This window comes from Pan troglodytes, chromosome 3 (genome assembly GCF_028858775.2).
Source record: "Pan troglodytes isolate AG18354 chromosome 3, NHGRI_mPanTro3-v2.0_pri, whole genome shotgun sequence".
NCBI lineage: Eukaryota > Metazoa > Chordata > Mammalia > Primates > Hominidae > Pan > Pan troglodytes.
Genome location: NC_072401.2, coordinates 67,959,168 through 67,981,718, shown reverse-complemented (window position 1 = coordinate 67,981,718; position 22,551 = coordinate 67,959,168). Strand labels below are relative to the sequence as shown.

At 37.3% G+C, this 22,551-nt stretch overlaps 1 protein-coding gene across 50 annotated transcripts in view; it reads left to right on the top strand.

Moving 5' to 3' along the window:
- ADGRL3 (adhesion G protein-coupled receptor L3) overlaps positions 1-22,551 on the top strand; it is an 861,998-nt gene that overhangs the window by 680,609 nt on the left and 158,838 nt on the right. For 34 of the 50 annotated variants that reach the window (XM_054683087.1, XM_054683094.1, XM_054683082.1 and 31 more), the window contains 2 exons: positions 6,533-6,835; positions 9,516-9,619. In XM_054683087.1, coding sequence (XP_054539062.1) covers positions 6,533-6,835; positions 9,516-9,619 — 407 coding nt within the window. The remainder of the gene's footprint in view (positions 1-6,532; positions 6,836-9,515; positions 9,620-22,551) is intronic. The other 16 variants (XM_054683080.1, XM_054683085.1, XM_054683079.1 and 13 more) reach the window with 1 other exon arrangement.

The window sequence follows — 22,551 nt, the reverse complement described above, 5'->3', positions numbered from 1 at the left end:
CTATCTCGGGAGGCCATGGAGCCAAGTATTAAAATGAATTCTGAAGAGAATTAGATAATTTCATGACCGATAATGTGAATGCTTCTTTTTAAAAACTAGATGTAATCAAATCTGCTGCCACCAACTGATAGCCATGGGGTTTCAGGCAGAATTTCCTCTTTCTACCCAGGGCACTGCACAAGTAGCCAAAAGCTACTGACAGCATTGTTATGGTTTCAGTTTTCTTATTTCCTCTATTAGGCCCTTGGGAAGGTTTCTTCAGTAGTGGACTTTGGATGTAAATGAACACTTAAAGGGTGGGGAGAAGGAAATGCTTCTGTAGTCAGTCAAAAGATTGTCTACTAGAGTGAAGTTAGCACAAAACAAAGATTTGTAAAGGGAAAACCATGAAGAAAGGTACATATTTAGAGAGGAAAGGAAAATATGAAGGAGAATAAAAAAGAAAATTAATACATTTTATGAGTAGAAGATAAACCTTTCTTCTCTTGTGAAGTTTAGACTACGTTTATTTGTTTGTTTGTTTGTTTGTTTGTTTGTGACAGAGTCTCGCTCTGTCGCCCAGGCTGTAGTGCAGTGGGGCAACCTGGGCTCACTTCAACCTCTACCTCCTGGGTTCAGGCGATTCTCCTGCCTCAGCCTCCTGAGTAGCTGGGATTACAGGCGCCCACCACCATGCCTGGCTAATTTTTTTTTTTTTTTTTTTTTTGTATTTTTAGTAGAGACAGGTTTAGCCATGTTGGCCAGGCTGGTCTCAAACTCCTGACCTCAGATGATCCGCCTGCCTCAGCCTCCCAAAGTTCTGGGAGTACAAGCATGAACCACTACGCCCAGCCTTCTTTGCCTATTTTATTACTGATATCATCAGTGAGACTATAGACACCCACCACCATGCTCTGGCTAATTTTATTTATTTATTTATTTTTTATTTTTAGTAGAGATGGGGTTTCACTGTGTTGGCCAGGCTGCTCTCAGACCCCTGACCTCAGGTGATCTGCCCTCCTCAGCCTTCCAAAGTGCTGCGATTACAGGCATGAGCCACTGTGCCCAGCCTAGACTATTTTTGATTGTATAATTTTATATTCTCTCTTATTAATTTTTTTAGAAGATGCCCATCCCAAATAATAAAAATATTTGTGATCAAGAATAGTAATGCTTTACTAGATTCTTTTTATTTCCTTCAGCTTCTTCTTAAAGTGTTAAGGAAGACTTATAATTATATAATGCAGGAACTCATTGAGAATGACATTTTTAATAGCAAAGTATTAAAAACATGGAATATGGAGTCAGAGAATGCCTGTTTAATTACTACTTGTATGATTATAATTCACTTACTAGTTAAGCCTATATTTTCTCATTTTTAAAACTAGGAATATATAGTAATAATTACACATTTTCTTGGTCTGAATTAAATGAGATGATAGTGACTTTAAAATATTGCAAAATGGGCCAGGCGTGGTGGCCCACACCTGTAATCCCAACACTTTGGGAGGCCGAAGAGGGCAGATCATGAGATCAAGAGATCGAGACCATCCTGGTCAACATGGTGAAAACCCGTCTCTACTAAAAATACAAAAATTAGCTGGGCATGGTGGCACACACCTGTAGTCCCAGCTGCTCAGGAGGCTGAGGCAGGAGAATCACTTGAACCCAGGAGGTGGACGTTGCAGTGAGCCAAGATCGCACCACTGCACTCCAGCTTGGCAACAGAGTGAGATTCCATCTCAAAAATAAAAAATAAAAATAAAATAAAAAATAATTGCAAAATGTAAAGAACTTTACAAGTGTTTATTTTCATTGTTTTCTATTATTGTACTCCACAAGTTATAACTCATAATAGCATTCAAAATAATGTTTATTCTTTTCAAGGCAGGCTGAAGGAAAAAAATTAAATCAAATTCTAAGAAAGAAACGAGTTATGAACAGTAAATTTCAAAGGACAGGAGAATTAAAATTTTCTTTGGGAAATAAGATTATGAGGGTAAAATGCTAAGAAGGAGTTTTGTTTAGTTATTTTTATGAAAATACTAGTCCGTATAAGCACAATGAGCACAAAAACAGTGATGATATAAGGAAAATTGCAAAATTTTAATAAAATGTCATATGTAAATAGTCACTCAAACTTAATTTCTTTTAGACAATAACTTTTCTCTGATATACAAACACACAAAGCACTTATAACACATAGTTTTATTAAGCTAGCTATGTCATCAGGGTAAGATTCAATAACAGTATATATTGAAAAAGTGTCATATCGCCTCTCCATTGCTGGAATATAAACTCTCATAGCCTATAATATAGGCTAGAACTTTGCCAATCAGTGACTGTTCAGCAAATCTAGATTTTTTTCTCTTGTATTTAGCAATAAGATGAATCCTTTCTTGGGCGCTGGTGACAGCATGTCTATCACTAGGACCTATTCTGCCAAAAATTGACATTGAACAGAGCCTGCAGTAGTCTTACATAGCAGTAAATGGAAGGGTGGGTATGGGGGATCAGGGACAGCCTTTAAAATCGATTGTAATTCTGCTTAAAGTTGAATGGAATGGTATGACCCTGCTTGTAGACATCTCTCTGTGGCACAGTTCCATGAAAATAAGTTCTATATTGATCCCTAACATTAGTATGTCTATTAAACTAAGTCCTTCCAATGTCTTTCATAACAAATTGAAGTTTTTAAAAAATATCGTATCATTGTTATTGCTTCATAAGAGTATATTCACTTTAAATCTAATTGTTCTGAGATAGGATCATTTGGGGGAGAGGGAGCTTTATTTTCTTCCGGAATATTTCCACTTTGTCTAATGGACAATGTAAAATGCATTTAAGAAATAATTTTTTCAGTCTGTTAATTGTACACACTCTTAACCACCCCATTTGCTTGTCCCACTTTATCCTTTCTCTTATTTTGTGATGCTTCTCTTTTTGTGGGATACTATATTCTCCACTGCCTTCTTGACCTAGTCCTGATGTTCACCTACCTTTACTGAGAGCTCATTTACTCCTAGTCGGGCACAATACTAAAAGCTAAGGAATTAATCCTAACAACACATATTAGTGTATAACCCAGTCTTGGTAAATTTGGAAAGGCTTCTTGATAGAAATAACATCCAAGCTAAGCTGAAAGGATAAATAGGAGTTAGTTAGCCAGGTGAAAATGGGGGCAAGAACACATTGCAGGATGTGCAAAGGCCCTGAGGCAGAAAGAACAGGGTGCAGCTGGGGAACCACTGGTAATTTTCTATGGTTTAAAGAATATACTTAAAAGATGAGGAAGCATTATAATGAGTTGGAGAGAGAAATTCATGAAGGGCTTGGGCATGAAGAAAACAATTCAGCTTTTGTTTGAAGGGCAGACAGAAACCATTTAAGCACTTTAATCAGTAAACTAACATATTCCAACTTACACTCTAAGAGTATCTCTGGAAAAAGGTAGAGAATGATTTGAATAGGGTAATTTTAGAAAAAAAATAAAGAAAGAACATTAATTTTCATTACATGGTACTGGTGCTGTTGTTAAATTATGTTTGGTTTGATTCTATTATCTTTAAAAATCTGAAATCTAAACCATTTAAATAGAGGATAAAGATATATTATTAAACCCATGCTAAAATACATATATCACACAGCAAGCAAAAATCTTGTGGTGGTGTGCCATGGCCCGCTGTGCATGATTTGTGCAGTTGAGACAATAGGCTGGAGAAATCTTGTGCTACATGTGTAACTGTGTAGTTTGTCATAGTGAAAATGATTGCTGAACAAATCTTTTCACCTCCCAGAGAGTTATATGCTGATTAAAATAGCTAATCAAAGAAAGGTACATTCATTTAGAAAGTATTCGTCAGTACCTACATAATCCTCAAGAAGGGAAAGAAGACAATTGAAAAACAGAGCTTCTATTTTACAATTAATTCTTACTCTAGTTCAGAGGCATCCTGAAAAAGTTCATTTGAGCATGAGATTATTTAACTAATAACAGGTAACTGCTATGAATCTCCATTTTTACATGATCAAACAAAAGAAGACAAAGAAGAAATAGCAATGCTTTGTTTGAAACAAAAACTGTAGCCCATTATCAATGAAAAGATTATAGTCCCTGTCAAAAAATTAAAAGTTGCTGAAAACGGTCCCTTCAGAAGTACAAATGAGAACTGGCATTATTTGAATTAAAGGAGTTGGAGAAAATAGTTGGAGTTAGCTTTTAACTATTGCCTTACTACTTCCCTATCTTAGTTCATTGTCTACTACTGTAACAATACCCAAGACGGGGTAATTTATAAAAACAGAATAGTTTCTTATAGTTCTAGAGGCTGAGAAGTTCAAGGTCAAGGGGCCCACAACTGGCAAAAGTCTTCCTGCTGCATCATTCCATGGCAGAAGGCAGAAAGGCAACAGAGCATACAGTTGGGGGGAGGGGCGGGGACAGGTGGGAGGGGGCCAAACACACATCCTCTTATCAGAAACCCATTTCCAAGATACCTAGCCCTCTCCCACAATAATGGCATTAATCCATTCACGAGGGCAGAGCCCTCAGGACTTAATTCCTTCATAAAGGTTCCACTTTTCAACACTCTTACACTGGGGATGAAGTTTCTAACACATGAACTTTGGGGGACGCATTTAAACTGTAGCATTCCCCATGTAGTATGATGTCAAAAAGGATTTTTTTGTCAGCTGGAAAAATAGCACAAAATGTTCTTACATCTCAGCAGTGACACCACTGACACACTTTTTTTTAAGCTAATACTATCTAAAAATTTAGTTTTTAAGTTACTCAATTTTCTTTATTGTAGGTCATGTTTTCTTTTTAAAACATTTGATTTATTATATATGCAAATTATATATATTAGAGACATTTTTATTGTGTATAGTTTTAAGCTTTCAATTGCACTTAATATTTTGAAATATGTTATTGAATTTTATGTTGGGATTGTGTTATATGTTCAGTGTCAACTTTATTTTATGAATCACGAGCTTTGATTTGGCAAAAGTAAATATTGAAATGACTATATTGCCATTTTGCTCAGCTACTGCTTTCGCTAACAAAAAGTTGATGATGGGGAGCTGAACGTAGATAGTGATGATTAGAAAGAAAAAATAGATGGATTTCAAATAGAGGCATGAGACAGAATCAAAAAGACTTGGTTATTTGGGAGATATAGTATATGTGGAAGAAGGAGGGAAAATAAGACACTCTGCCTTCTTGTATGAAATTTGAGTAGATGCAATTCTGAACATTACCATTCATATGGAAAGGGACCATGAGAGAAAGAGAAGGAAAGTTGAGAAGAGAGGGAGGGAAAATAGAAGAAAGATGCAAAAGACACATAATAGATAGCATCACTTCAGAAAATACTACAATTTCAGTGATGAAATATTCAAAAATATCCCATCCCTTCACCATCTCTCTCCTGTTTCTTTGGAAGCTTTATATACACCAAATACATTGTGATGAACCTGGGGACCTCCTCGGGGCAGCGGAGGTGATGATATTTTAAGGGAAGTAGAAAATGAATTACAAACAGCTAGAGACTCATATCAGAATGCCCTACATCTCCTTAAACATGAGTAATCTTGAATCAGACTAGAGCCAATATCCCTACAGTTTATTGCCAGTAAGTGAGGTTAAGAGTAGTTTCTAATCTTACAGCTAGGTATGCAGTCTGTGTACAGGAAGGACAAGCATACTCTTGCATTTCCATGATGAGAATATAAATATATTTTCCCAGAAAGATGATTCTTTGCAGTGGTTATTTCCATAGTATGCCTATTCCTTGGAAACATAGGTTCAATTACCTAACAAAGAACCCAACTATTTTATTTGGAACTTGGAATACATTTTCCCATTCAAAAAATCTTGTTAGAGGATAATTTAGGATTGTAACTATTTGGAAACTACTTATACTTTACATTAATGAAAATCAAATTTGAAAATTGTGTGAAGGTGAGTCAGTTCTAAGAGCAATAAAGTAGATCACTAAGCTACTCCAGTTTGTGTTTAAGGAGACTATATTCAGAATTGCTCTTTATTTTTTAGCTTGTCAGCAGTTTAATTTCTGTTTCCTTTTTTTTTTTGTCCTCTCACCTATTTACTGCATATTTAGAAATCCATATTGCACTTCATGTGAAAATAAAATTTTATATATAGTTCTCCCTTCTATACAAAGTTTGATAATTCTAAGGAGAGGGCTTAAAGTTTTAATCATCTAATTGTCAAAAAGGCTGAGAGCATTAAGAAGCTTACTGAAGAGTTGAGTTGTGCTGTAATTTTGTTTCTGGGATTTGAGTTTCGAAGAACCCTTAAAAAGCCTGTGTTTGGCAGTGGTCAGATGGTTGTTTTGATACTCAAGTGGCATCCTGATACCTTGGTATTGGCTTATTTTTGGCACGTTTAAAATGAAAATCAGGTTGAGGACTTCTAGAGCTTTAAAGCTCTTTGAACTGTCAAATAAAAACAATTTCTAAAGTACTAGGACATCTTGAGGTCCTACTGTGAACAAGCAATGTAGGTGTTTTCTTTCTAATTTTATTTCAGATATCTCTACCACAGGACCTCTTGGCATGGGAAGCACTACCACCAGTACCACCCTTTGGACCACAACTTTGAGCCCAGGAAGGAGTACCACCCCGTCAGTGTCAGGAAGAAGAAACCGGAGTACTAGCACCCCATCTCCAGCTGTCGAGGTACTTGATGACGTGACCACACACCTTCCATCAGCATCGTCCCAAATCCCAGCTCTCGAAGAGAGCTGTGAGGCTGTGGAAGCCCGAGAAATCATGTGGTTTAAGACTCGTCAAGGACAGATAGCAAAGCAGCCATGCCCTGCAGGAACTATAGGTAAGTCTGTGCTAAAGCACTAAGTTAGAACTGTTGTGTTGCTTTGGCTTTATTTTCTAGTATTCTTTTCCTTTTCCTTCCTCCTTTCCTCCCTCCCTCCCTTCCTCCCTCCCTCCCTCCCTCCTTGTCCCTCTCTTTCTTTCTCCTTCCTTCCTTCTTTCTTTCTCTCTTTCTCTCTTTCTTTCTTCTTTCTTTCTTTCCTCTTTCTTTTTTTTCATTACAACACATTTTATTACTTCACATTTGACTAAATTCTGAACTCAGCTAAATTACAATTTAAAGCTATCTATTTTCCAGAGTTTGAAAACGTAACCTGATTAAGTCACAGGTAACCTGTGAGACCTGCACTTTGCCCTCATAGTTTCAGGTCTCTGGGTCAAGGTAAAGTTAGGCTGTAGATATACTGGCTACTCTAGAGGCTCAGCTTTTCTATACAGCAGTCCAGAGGGGATCACTTGTTTGCTGGGAGTTAGACTCATGCTTGTCACCAACCATCAGATATTGATTGCAGAAAATGAGGTTGAGGACTTCTATATTAGAAGATTATCATGGAAATGACCTAACATGTAACAAAAGAGAAAGTTTGACTCTCCTTTTTATCAGCCATTGTAGTTGTCCTCTGATGGTCGAAGGCTCTTAACACTGTCAGGGACCATGCTGCAGGAGTCAACCTGGCACTCACTCATGCATCCACCAGAGAACAATCCTGCATTGTTTCCTCTAGGGGATAGATAAGAACTCAATATTACTTTGCCTTTTTTTTTAAGACGGAGTCTCACTCTGTCGCCCAGGCTGGAGTGCAGCAGCATGATCTCGGCTCACCCTCCGCCTCCAGGGTTCAAGTGATTCTCCTGCCTCAGCCTCCTGAGTAGCTGGGATTACAGGCGCCCACCACCATGCCCGGCTAATTCTTTTTTGTATTTTTAGTGGAGACAGGTTTCACCATGTTGTCCAGGCTAGTCCCAAACTCCTGACCTCAGATGATCAGCCCGCCTCAGCCTCCCAGAGTTCTGGGAGTACAGGCATAAGCCACTGCACCTGGCCTTCTTTGCCTATTTTATTACTGATATCATTCATAATATCTTCACCTGTTAACCATATTATTATTTATTTTGCTTAAGCAAAGGTATTCTGATTTTCTTATTGTTACATACATTGGTATTCGTAAATGAATACTTGGCACATTTGCATTATTCTCTAAAATATGTAAATAAGAGAAATTCACAACGTATGTCACCCAGCATTCTCAGGGACTTTCTCCTTGGGTATTATTGATTTGTATTTTATAAAAAATACACTTTTTTCCAGCAAAATATTTTAAAATATTCAAAAATACTCATTTTATTTAGGAAAAAGAGGGAGAATGTTTACTTGTAAAGTTTTCTGTGATCCTGGAATCAGAGAACAGTTGGAAACCATCTTTTTTCTTAGCTCTGTTTTCTTGGTTGTGGTCTCAGTTCCTTTACTTCTAAAAGAAAAATAATAATAGCCCCCTACTGCAGACCGTTGTTTTGAAGATTAGTGAAACACTTTATTTGAAAGCACTTTGCTCTACAGAAATGTGTCATTATTTTTCAGTGACAATTGGAAAAGATATTTTCTGAAGCCCTCAGGGATTACTGTCAATACACCCCAGTCTCATTTTTACCCATCTGTGTCCATTCTGTTATGCCTTTGTCTAGGCCGCCACAGTCTCTCACTTGAATTATTGCAATAGCTTCCTCACCATCACGCCATTACTCTCTGAAATTCATCTTCCATGTTTCTGCCAGAGATATCATTCCAAAACTCAAATTTGCTCATCATCTATCTCCTCTTTTAATATTCTCATTGATTTTCCGGCACCCACAAATGATAGACAAGGGAGTTTATGATCTGGTTTACTTTTCTACTTTCATTAAATACAACTCCCCAGTCCAGTAGACCCCAGTTCAAAAAAACTTGAAGTTTCCCAAAGAACATATATTTTTCCACCTGGAATGTCCTTTTCCACCTTGTTTTTTTTTTCTGAAAAACCTGCACACTTATTTTAAGACTCAACTGCTACCTTGCCTCTACAAAGTCAAGCACTAACCTCCATGGAGGCACATATCACATCATCTCACCCATGAAATTCTTTAAAAACAGTCCTCGGCTGGACACGGTGGCTCACGCCTGTAATCCCAGCACTTTGCGAGGCCAAGGCGGGCAGCTCACGGGGTCAGGAGTTTGAGACCAGCCTGGCCAATATGGTGAAACCCTGCCTCTACTAAAAATACACAAATTAGCCGGGTGTGGTGGGGGATGCCTGTAGTCCCAGCTACTTGGGAGGCTGAGGCAGGAGAATCACTTGAACCCGGGAGGCAGAGGTTGCGGTGAGCCGAGATCTTGCCACTGCACTCCAGTCTGGGCAACAGAACAAGACTCCATCTCAAAAAATAATAATAATAATAATAATAATAATAATAATAGTCCCCATACCTAATGTGGCTGCCACAAATGCTTCAAACATATTGTATGTTTTTGTTTGGAGTACTACATTTCTCTAGTGCTAAACGCTTACTGGCACTGTATCTGGTGTTTTAATAAACATTATATCAATTTAATTATCTCATTTTTACCTTTGCTTATTTTAAAATATACCATGGATGTGAAGTCATTCTAAGAAAAAGAAACAGATACATTTCTCTCATTATTATAGGTGTATCAACTTATCTATGCCTTGCTCCTGATGGAATTTGGGATCCCCAAGGTCCAGATCTCAGCAACTGTTCTTCTCCTTGGGTCAATCATATAACACAGAAGGTAAATCTTGTGACTGACAAGAAAGTCTTTGCTAAAACTATATCATCTGTTGTTGATGATAGCTGTTGGAAACAAAACAGTCAAGAATTCTTTTAAAATCAATGTAGAAAATTTCACATTTAATGACAACCTCTAATATGTTATGAGCTAATTCTAGAATTTTGTTGTTTTTAAAGTGCAAATCCATGAATTTCTTCTTATATTGCTTATAATAATTTTATTATTAATAAAATTTCTATGGTATTGTGCACTACAGCTATAAAAGTCCAAGAGGCATTATACATTAAGCAAGTAAAAGTTTCTAGCATATATACTTAAGAGTTTTCTTGTGGAAATAATTATAATTTTTCAAAGTCTACCTTTGGAATCTTAAGCCATCTGATAAATATTCTGTAACCTAATCATTTATCAATGTTAAAAATATACACATGTGTGACAGAATCTTGCAGACTCAAATTTTGAGGGCTTATTTGGTTGCAATATGTTGAACATTTTTATTATTAATGCACTGTGGGGCTTTGAATTGATTTCATTACAAACAGAGACCAGATGTGCATTTATGCCAAAAGGGTTATGGGATGAATCCTTATTATAGCAATTTATGTGGATTTATGCACTCCTAAAATGGAGAGTCCTTCTATGGCACATTAGCTATGCTGAGGAATTTCTGAGAGAGATTTTCCCGAGAAATATTACAAATGTTGGCCTTACTAAAAGCCTGCCTGTGCCATTTGCTCTTTTCTCTATTTGTTTTTAACCAGACTTATCCTCAATAATATACTGTATAATAATCCATAAATATCTACCCAGTAGATCATTTAGCAGATGAGCCATAACTATCTATTTACCCTAAATCATGGAAGAATAGTGGTTATATTGACTCTAGTTACCCTCTTACATATGCATCTCCGTACTTGTTGCTATTCATAATGATGCTTCTCCAGTTTCAGCACTGTTCCTGCCACAGTTTTTATGTCCTTTGATTTTATTACAATGTAGCTCAGACCCCTGGGCAAATAACTCTTGCTGGATGTGATCAGATTAAGAGATCAGTAGCATATCTCCCTACATTAGCAATTCTTTAAAAACAGTCCCTAGATACTTAGCCCAGGGGTGAATATAAATTCAATAATAATTCTTCTAGAAGGCTGAATGTTTTCACGATAATTTCTGAATATAGTTGGACGATTTTATTGTAGAAATTACTAGGTGACTTTAACTGATAATGATGCTTAATTCTTTTCTTTTCTCTGCAGCCCAGCTAATCTTAGGACAAAAGATAATTCCTTTCAAAGACCAGACAGCTGTTGTCCATCTGATTTATGGACAGGATGTTTTTGTTTTGTAAAAAAATACCTCCTATTCTTCCAGTGCATTTTGTTTCATCCTGTAGAGTCTGTAAAACTATGTTATGTGATCATTATATTTAAACTTAAAGAACTTAGTTGATTGGAACTTATTGAAAAAACCTTAGATTGATTACTCAAAAATTTATAAAATCTTAAAAAGTGTAACAAGAGGCTTTTGAGCATTCTGAATCAGCTTATGTAACTTGTCCAAGGTCAGTGGTGGAGCTAATATTTTAGTTGAGATTACCTTCATCAAGACATCATACTTAACCACAACACTGGTTAAACCATGGATAGCTTATGATTGGCTTCATAGCCTTACACTCAGTTACCTATGCTGTCCCTCTGAACTCTGCCTACTCTTTTACTTGGTTGTGTCCCTTATGCCTCCAAATATTTATGCTACTCATTGACTATAAATGATAGTTGAGCAGGTTTCTTTACCACAAAACTCTAACACTTTTAAATATTAGTATTGAAAACTTCAAGAATCTGTTGTAGTGTTCATAGGATTATTTGTCTATATTTTATCCCCCACCTCCCCAGCTGTCTTTCATAGAATTCATCCCTTTTCTCATCTCCTTCCTCTCATTGTAATACCTGTGTAGTACCAGAGTCCACACAGATGGAACACTTGAGGAGGTTTTGTTTACAATGGTATTGGGGCAGTAAAGGCAAACTGCAAGGGATTGAGCAGAAACCCAGAGCTTGTAGCAGGGAAGGAGCTGTTCCCAACCCCAGGCCTGTAGGGTACCAGATCAAAGGAGTGACCAAAAATAAGGAGCAATTTGTCCTTGGGAAGAAAGATGATCTTAAGGCAAGGGACACAGCTTAGCCCCAGGTGGCCTTTCAGAAAGGAATCCGGGAGAATGAATACCCTGACCTTACTTACCCTCCACCCTCCATTTACCTGTCAAGCGACCCCACTGGCCAAACCCAACCAGAAGCCAAAGAAGGACACACTTAGTGACTATCATGTAAGTCCACCACGTAGGGCAGAAGGCAGGATGGAGGAGGGTAGAGAGTAGCCCTGAACTAGCAAATGGAAGGTACCCAACATAGTCCTTGGCTTTTCTCCACTCCCTTCTCTCACCCTTCTTCTTTTTCCCATTGAATCAGCATTGTTGTCTAAGGTAAATACCCATGGCTTATCATCTAGAGCCAAGAAGATTAAGGACACAGACACACACAAGGAGTGAGTTTAGGAGCAGAGGTTTAACAGGCAAAAGAAGAGAAAGGAGAACAACTCTCTCTCTTGTGAGAGAGAGAGGGGCTCTAGAATGGGAATTCTGGCCCAGAGTGGTAGTGCACCAGATTTTATAGGCAGGCTTGAGGAGATGGTGTCTGATTTATGTAAGGCCCAAGATTGGCTGGACCAGGTGTGATGTTTACACAGCCTGCCGGGAAGACTGGAAGGCTAGAAATCTCACCCTAATCTTTTTTTTTTTTTTTTTTTTTTTTTTTTGAGATGAAGTCTCGCTCTGTCACCCAGGCTGGAGTGCACTGGCACAATCTTGGCTCACTGCAACCTCCGACTCCCAGGTTCAAGCAATTCTCTTGCCTCAGCTTCCTGAAGCTGGGACTACAGGCGCACACTGCAACACTTGGTGAATTTTTTGTATTTTAGTAGAGATGAGGTTTCACCATGTTGCCCAGGCTGGTCTCAAACTCCTGAGCTCAGGCAATCTGCCTGTCATAGCCTCCCAAAGTGCTAGGATTACAGGAGTGAGCCACCATGCCCCACCACCCTAATCTTATTATGCAAATAGGCTTTCCACTTGGCAGGCCATGTTGCCTGCTCCTTACTGTACACATGGCTGGGAAAGGGAAGGAGCTGCCATTTTGAACATGCCTACTCCCAAGTAGCCTTCTCCTGTTGGCACAGCTGCCACCATTCACCTGTGCAAGCTTCTAGCTTTCCTTTCTACCTCTGCAGCTCCATTTTACAGGCTGCTCTTTGTTAGAAAAGAAATGATTTGGGGGCTGCTTTTCATTAACAGGAAAACCTTACTGAGGACTTTCTTACCCTCACTATCTGCCTAAATAATTTCTTTTTAATTCCTATATCACCATCTCCTTCTCTTTCCTTTGCCCTTCACCTCCCCTCTCCTCCCTCTTTGATTTCCTTTTTCTCACACCCTTCTGCTCTGATCTCCTACCTCTTTCCATTTCTGCAACTGATTTTTTTTCTGCCATTTGCCATGTTGAAAAATTGAAGTCAAATAGATATCTTTAATGTTTCATTCTCCCCTTTACCCTCCCCCTGCTGCCAGTATAGTTTTGTGAATTTCAAACTTGTAAAGCAAAGGAACACTTTTTACCCCCAATGGAAACACAGGTGAAAAAAAACCACAATATACACATGCAAAAAAAAAGTATATATTTGAAATAGTAGTTTTCTTCTTCTCAGGGATTTTGTGAATTAATGTTCCCTGAAGGGTGAACCACTTCTTTCTTAGTCCACTTGGACTGCTATGGTTTATGGTTAAAACAAACAAACAAACAAACCAACCACAGACTAGGTAGCTTATAAACAACAGAAGTATATTTACCATGGTTCTGGAGGCTGGAAAGTCCAAGATCAGGGTGCTGGCAAATCCTTTCTCTGATGAGGGCCTGCTTTCTGGTTCATCAGCAGCACCTTCTCACTGAATCCTCACATGGTGGAAGGGACAGCTCTCTGGGGCCTCATTTATAAGGGTACTAATCCCAGTCATTAGGGCTCTGTCCTCATGATCTAATCCCTTCCCAGCGGCCCCACCTCTTAACACTATCACATTGAGGATTCAGTGTTAACATGTGAATTTTGGAAGGACACAAACATTCAGACCATGCAACCTCCTTCTCATCTTTACAGTGTCCCTGGAGAACTCCTGAGGACATGAAGGAAAGAGCACTGACTTGAGGATCTTGATAGTTGAGTTATGGTGGACATATCATTAACCTCTGGATTGGTTTCCCCATCTGTAAAATGGAGTAGATCATTAATTTTATTATCAGTATGTGCTCACTGTATGTCACCACCATTATAGATTGCATAGGTAGCAATTATACTCAACTAAATGAACCAAGTTGCTGACTTTAGTTCAAAAAAGAAATTTTACATTTACATTTTCTTGAAAACATGAATTATGTTTTTTTTCCCCCAGCAATCAGGCCAAGTGGAAGAAAACAGGTAAAGAATCTTGACGGTTTCAACTCAAAAGTGAATTTGAGTCACTCATGTACTGGTAAAGTTACAGATTAAATTCTGTGTGACACTAAAGAGTGGATTACTTTTCACTAGAGAAGATGTAAGCTTTTAAAGTTAGAATATCACAAAGGAATTTGTTGCGAATAAACTAGCTGGAATACATTCATAAAGATGAGATTTAATAAAAAACATAATTTGTGCAGAAGAGAAAGGAGAAAAGCATAAGTTGTACAAAAGGGGACCTTTACTCCAGCAGTGAGATAGAGAAAAAAGAGAGGGAAAGGGAGAGGAAAAGGAAGACCAGTAGGTGGGTGGATGGAAGTCTTGATGGATGTAGGTGGATGGATGGATGAATGGATGGAAAAGTAGGGAGAAGGATAAATGAACAGATAGATACATAAATAGATACATATCTATATACATATCTACATACATTGGAAGATAGATATATGTCTCCAAATTAATGTTCTTAAAAAAGTTTCCAGTTTTTATTGAAAGCCAACAAGTTGACTCAGAGCCATGCCTCCTGAAACATATGTGGCAAAATATCCCGTTTCTCACCTATCTTAATGACTGCTGTAAAATCATAGTCTCTTGCCTCAGCTTGATCTCCAGCTTGCACTCAGTTTTTCAAAAAGGAGACTATTTTGCATACTTTTAAAGAATGCATTGTGGTTTATAATTTCACCCGTCTTTTTTCACTTCAACTTTGGTGATAGTATAGTTCTGTATAGCTTCTTTATTATTTACATGCAAAGAGAAGTCAGCTTCCTACTCCGTTACATGATTCCACTATTACATGAAAAAGAATTGTCTATACTGTAATGGTGAGAATAGTCTCTTCCTATTTCTAACAAACCAAAGTGTCTCTGTTTCTGTTTGTATACAAGTTACTGATAGATTTTCAGATACTGCAAGGTTATTCCTGTACTTTCTAAAGAAGGATGTGAAAATCTAGAAATAATGTTGCCATTTTACATCATTTGACATTTTACAGCATTTTACAACATTTGACAATGAGTCAGTTATTTCCCCTAGAAACTAGGTTGAATCCTGTCTCCTATATCTTAAATTCCCCATTTTATCTTCCTTAGATCCAGCATGAAATGAAAATAAATTGCTTCTTTATTTTATCAGAGATTGGTGGCAATTCCAAAATTTTAGACTTATTTAACTTATGTTTAATTGTAAGATAGAAGCATTTTGTTGCTTATATACCCACCTGACTCAGATTTATAGTAAAATAGACAGATCTTTCAAAGAAATGGTAGCTATGTACTTCAACGCTATGTGTAATTCCTTTATAAATTGTTTTGGCCCTTGATTAGTGGTTGATATGATAAAATCTCAATGCTGAATTTTAAAAAATTGTTTTGACTTGTATCAAAGCTTAACATGTTATCTGTCCTGTCATAATTATTATTTTTAACTAAAGCTACTGGGTTTTCCCTCCCTGATTCAAGTCCTAGATATAATCCCACCATATCAATATAGGCATTAATTTACTAATCTTCACAAAACTCATAACATTTCTCAGTGTGTATGTGCTTATTTCTGAGACAAATTTTAGTAGAATTTAGTAAAAGAAGTTAGTGAGGTCTTTAAGCTATGAGATGTGGAATAAATGTATTTCAGCCCTGCCTATGTGCACAGAAAACTTGAGGCACATTCAACATATATGTATATTTTTATATGGAAATAAGATCATTATCGTCTACAATAACTGGAGTGAGAGAAGTAAACAGGGGGACCAGAAAGATATTCACTTTGGGTGCCACTGGAGAGGATGTGGGCCATTACAGCTGGACAGAAAATGTGGCCATGAAACTGAATTGGGAGCAGCTGTGGGAGAAATCAGTTAATGGCACCACCGTGGAGTTAGGAAAACCAGAAACCCAAGAATGGCTTTTGGTGACTCCCTTTCCTTCCCCTCCTGCACCCAGTCAGACACTAGTCCTGTCAGGTGTAACTGTAAATTCCTCTCAGGCCAGGCCACTGCTTTTCACTTCTCTCCATGCCCACTACCCCAATCCATAGCAATTTCTCATCACCCAGATCTCCTTTCATTCACTCCTGAACCCTCTAATCCTTTCCCCTGAATTTGATTTCAAATACAAATCTAAATAGACGGATCCTATTTAAGCTCTTCAGGACCTTCCCATTATTCTTAATGTAATTCCCCAAATCTTCATCGTGACTTCTAAACCAGAACTACTTAATCTTCTCCTTGCTCACCTCTCCAGCTGCCTAAACTCCAGATATGGTGCCCTTTGTGCAGTTTCTCTAAGACTCCATGACCCTCCCTCCTAAAAGCTGTTCCCTCTGCCCAGAGGCCCCTACCCACATCCCAATCTAATTTCTTCTTTCTATTCCATCTCAAATTAAACATTCTTCCTCAGAGAAGCATTTCCTAAATTATTCCCTAATCACATACACCAGGTTAAAATGTCTACTGTACCACACTGGGATTCCGTATTGCTCTCAACAAAATTAAAATTATATATTTGTACAGATAAATTTTTAATAACTCTTTCCATGGCTCGTATATAAGCTCCCTCTTATTAGAAAATATTTTATTCAACACTGACCTTAGCACAGGACTATAGAGATTCAAATGTTCATCAGAGAACAAATGAATATGTAGGCTGAATGAACAATCAGTGAAATAATAGATGGATAGATAAGCGGATGGAGATAGCTAGACACAAACACATGGATATGCAGGTAGCAATATTGGATTCTGAAGGTATAAAAAATGTTTTTTCTTCTTGTTGTACCTAGTACTATGTCTACTCAAACCATGTTTATTCTAGACCTTACTTTTTATGTATCATATTCTTGGCTTATTCTTTCCCCTCAATAGCACCCATTAGTATTCCGTTGTACCTTGTATCCCTCAACTTACCTTTCAAGGTTTCACTTGGTGGTTACTTCTTCTTGCCCTCCCTCACCTTTCCAGTTGTTCTGTATTCCCATAATACGTCATACACTTTCCTGTCACAACAGCTGAATTGTTGAATTCATATGATCTTTTATGCACCTTTCCCAACCCCATGAGGGCAAGAGCTGTATAAGATTCATCTTTTATTTCCTCAGGAAATAACAAGTGTGCAAAGAAGCATTGAAAGAATGAAACATTTTTGCTATGATTTATTCACTTTAAGATGAAGAGAGGGCCTGTAGCCCTAGCTACTTGGGAAGCTGAAACAGGAGGACTGCTTGAGGCCAGGAGTTCAAGGCTGCAGTTAGCTGTGATTCTGCTGCTGCACTCCAGCTTGGGAAACAGCAAAAAAAAAAAAAAAAAAGAATAGAGGGTCAGAAAATAATTTGTTATAGCAGTTTTTATTTTACTTTAAAAAGATACTTTTTATATTTTTACTATAAACATATTTATTTATTCATTTATTCATTAAAGACAAGGTCTTACTCTGTCACCCAGGCTGAAGTGCTGTGGCATGGCCATGTCTCACTATAACCTCAACCTCTCGGGATGAAACAATTCTCCCACCTCAACCCCTCAAGTAGCAGGGACTACTGTGGGCCCTGAGAAATTTTTTTTTTCTTTAATTTTGTAGACATAGGGCTTCCCTATGTTGCCCAGGCTGGTCTCCAGCTCCTGAGCTCAAGTGATCCTCCTGCACTGGCCTCCCAAAGTGCTGGGATTACAGATGTGAGCCACCATGCCCAGCCTACAAATATTTTTATAACCTATTTCACTTCAGTTTTTTTCCTTCCAACATTTTTGTTGTTAAACATTGAGTTCCCAGGCTCTTTTGAAGGATTAAGTTTATTGTTCATTAAAAAAAAAAAAACACTTCTTGAATGCCAAAATACTGTTACTATTTTTAAGAGAATTCATTAGAGATTTTCTTATTTTACTTATTGGTTTATAACACTGCACTGTTGTTGACACAAATATGGGCAGATGAATTTGCCTGGCTATTTTTTGTAGAGATGGGGTTTCGCTGTGTTGCCCAGGCTGGTCTCCAACTTCTGAGATCAAGTTATCTGCCCACCTCAGGCTCCCAAAGTGTTAGGATAACAGGTGTGAGCCATTCACCTGGCCTTCTTTATTATCTTTTGTATTGAGAATAATTACATTTTGACTCATTGGTCATCTACAATTTCAACTTTTTCATTACTGCACATAAAGAAAATGTTTAATTTTTTTCCTACCCTTTGATATCAATAAATTTTTATATAAGAGAATTGCATAGGCCTTCTTTTCCACCTTTTCGTTTCCCACTCCAATAATACAATAATTAATATTGAAAACTATGTTTGTATAACTACACAGAAAAAAAAAGAAATGGAATTACAATATGAAAATACCAGTACCACTATTTCATTTTGTTCTCTATTTGATGACTAATTTTGCTATTCATAATGATCATCGATAGATGTAATTAAAGTCAATACTTGTATCCTTCGTTTTGAAGATATATTAATGAAGGAAATGAATTACCTAATTTAGTAGATCTCAAACTTTTGTCACCGTGGTACATTTAAGTGAATCATAAAACCTCAGAGGTCCATCAAACTCTGACTTTTTTCTTATAGAAACAATATTGTGTGGTAACAAAGACGGAGAAGGAAACTTAATAATAATAACAACAAAATAATTACATAAGAACCCATGATTAACAAAATAAAACAATAGTAATTCTACAAACATATTATTATAAGAGTATAACAGGTGAAAAATTATAACCTGCAGAATACTATGAATGGCACATTAATTAAAATAATGTCCCTTTGGAACATTATAGGAATTCCAGCTATCTTAGATATTCCTATGCCCAGTGGGGGAGTTTTGCAAAGTATGAGTTATATCAGATATCTATACTTCTTGATGGAATATTGAATTTGAATACTTATACTATACCAACATCTCACTAGATTAACTAATGAATACTGAATTTTAGAATGTGTTACTTGATTTACTGTATTATCAGTAAGTAGCCCTAATTTATGTACAGAAATTTAAATGTATGAATTTTAATCACATTTATATCACTTTATGAACACTTAAAAGTACATTCATGACCCACCAGTGGGCCACAAATGCTACTTTGATCTACCTTGAGTTTGTTACATACATATCCTTGAACCCTATAATGTATTCCATTTAGTTTTACAGGTATTTTAGGTATAAAGACCCTGACCATATTTTACAAATTTATTATACTCAGTCCTGATATTTTCTATTTTAAGAATTTCTCGAAAGTTGGGCCAGGTGCAGTGGCTCACGCCTATGATCTCAGCACTTTGGGAGGTCGAGGCAGGCAGATGGCTTGAGATCAGGAGTTCGAGACCAGCCTGGCCAAAATGGCAAAACCTAATCTCTACTGAAAATGCAAAAATTAGCTGGGCATGGTGGCATGCACCTTTAATCCCAGCTACTCGGGAGACCAAGGCATGAGAATCGCTTGAACTGAGGAGACAGAGGTTGCAGTGAGTCGAGATCATGCCACTGCACTCCAGCCTCAGAGACAGATGAAGACTCTGTCTCAAAAAAAAAAAAAAAAAAAAAAAGTAATTCTAGAAAATATTGATTATATAATAATTGTTTAACATATTTTTCATGTAAAATTTTAACATAAGTAAGGATTTCTCTTTTCATTATAGGTAAGGATTTCTCTTTTGAGTCTCTTTTTAGGCTTTGTTCTATATATTTAAATATACAGAAATTCACATATATAAATAAACAAAAATATTGTATATATTATCTTTTTCACAAGTAGCATATTTACAATTACTTATGTAGTCTGTTTGTATTTCTCAATAGCATGCAAATATTTATTAGCATATATATGTAAATAACTCTCATATCTACATTTATTTTAACTCAACAATATATCCTGAAGACTAATCTTAACATTATTGATCTCCTTCATAATTTTACACTTGGATAATATTTCATGGTATGGGCTGATCAGATGGTAGTGGATTATCAAAATTTATTAACATTAGTGTCAATGTACTTGCTATACAACCCCCACACTGCCAAATTTGACTGTCTTAATTTAAAAAATTAATTTAAAAAAATTCCAGGGTATGAATCTGCCTGCAGAGTTTTATATAGTCATAATCCATTTTATTTTTATCATAGACAAGCTGGAATCAACATCCTTGAACATTTCTCTTTGTATATCTGTGGGATTATTTCTTGTGGTTGATACTTTGAGTTACACAGTCTTCACATGTCAAAGTTTAATAGACAATGGTAATTTACTCTAATAGGAGCAATACAAATATACACTACCAATAGTAGTTTATGGAGGTGATATTCATTGAAACAAACCCTTGACACCACTTAATGATATTAAACTTTTTTTTTTTTTTACTTTTTGTGTTAGGCTTTCCTACATACATGAGAATATGACTGTAAATAATTTAGGTGTTCTAATCAGTTTAATTAATTTATTGTTTCTTTAACATTCAATCCTGATATAAATGCTAAGCATCCCAAGTAGATCATGATAATCGATAACCTACCTATTTAAATAAGAGTTTTAGTTGTGCCCCTTTGAGCTTTCTGAATACCCATTATTCAAACAGCTTACAAAGAGAATAGCTTTCTCTTTATGTTCCCATGTTCTGTGTTGGACTGCCTTTAAAAAGGGGAAGAAAATAATTTTGTACATAATGACACTGTTATATATTTAAATAGTAATGGTGTTACAGGAAAGGGGTTCAGATCCAGACCCCAAGAGAGGGCTTTTGGATCTTGCCCAAGAAAGAATTTAGTGTGAGTCCACAGTGCAAAGCAAAAGCAAGTTGATTAAGAAAGTACAATGGTGAAAGGATAGCTATTCCATAGACAGTATAGGATATTCCCAAAAGTAAGAGGAGGAATGCATCCACCCTAGGTAAAATGCTTGTATATATTTTTTCTATTTATTTATTTATTTAGTTAGTTTTTGAGACACTCTTGCTCTGTCACCCAGGCTGGAGTGCAGTGGTGCGATCTCAGCTCACGGCAACCTCCACCTCCTGGGTTCAAGCAATTTTCCTACCTCAGTCTCCCAAGTAGCTGGGACTACAGGCATGCACCACCATGCCCAGCTAATGTTTGTATTTTCACTAGAGACAGGGTTTCACCATGTTGGCCAAGCTGGCCTCAAAGTCCTGACCTCGTGACCCACCCGCCTCAGCCTCCCAAAGTGCTGGGATTACAGGCATGAGCCACCGTGCCCAGCCCAGTACTTGTATATGTATATATATGATATATACATGATATATATATGATATATGTATATACATACACATATATATATACACATGATATATATATATGATATATGATAAAAAGAGTTATTGGGGAGATGTGCTGTGCTCCAAGGGTTTGTGATAAAGCATTAATTTTCTTAATTGCTATATTTTGCAAAAACTGGTATTATTATCTTTAAAGCAAAATTAGAAATGCCTTTGTTCTCTAGATACTGGGATATCTCCCAAGCCTGGGTCTGTTTAGCAAACACTACTAATTTGTTCCCTTAACCGTAAATATCTAGAAGCTAGGAATGCCTAACTTTCTGAGAATGCAGGTCAGCAAGTCCCGGCCTTATTTTCCTAGCCCTCACTCAAAATGGAGTTACTGTGGTTGGAAGGCCTCTGACAGTAGGACAGGTTAAAGTTTGAAAAGATATATATCAAATGATTAACAAACTCCTGGTGGCTAACAACTATACTCTCAGTGTTTTGGGAGGCCAAAGTGGAAGGATAGCATAAGACCAGGAGCCCCATCTCTACAAAACTGAAAAAAAAATTAGCCAGGCATAGTGGGTGCACACCTGTAGTCCCAGCTACATTGGAGGATGAGCTGGGAGGATGCCTTGAGCCCAGGAATTCAAGGTTACAGTGAACTGTGATGAGCTATGATTGTGCCCCTGCACTTCTTCAGCCTGTGTGACAGTGAGACCCTGTCTTACAAAAGAAAAAAAAAAAGAAAAGAAAAAGGCCGGGAGTGGTGGCTCATGCCTGTAATCCCATCACCTTGGGAGGCCGAGACGGGTAGATTGCCTAAGGTCACGAGTTCAAGACCAGGCTGGCCAACATGGTGAAACCCCATCTCTACTAAAAATACAAAAATTAGCTGAGCATGGTGGCGGGCGCCTGTAATCCCAGCTACTTGGAAGGCTGGGACAGGAGGCAGCTACTCGGGAGGCTTGAACTCAGGAGGCAGAGGTTGCAGTGAGCCGAGATCATGCCATTGCACTCCAGCCTGGGCGACAAGAGCAAAACAACGCCTCAAAAAAAAAAAAAAAGAAAAAAGTCTCTGGAAAGTGAGAATATAGAAAGGTGAAATAGAGATGTTCATTATTTTTACTTTGTACACTTTTTATTTATTTAGTGTAAATGTGTTATAATCCTGTTTTAGTTTATTA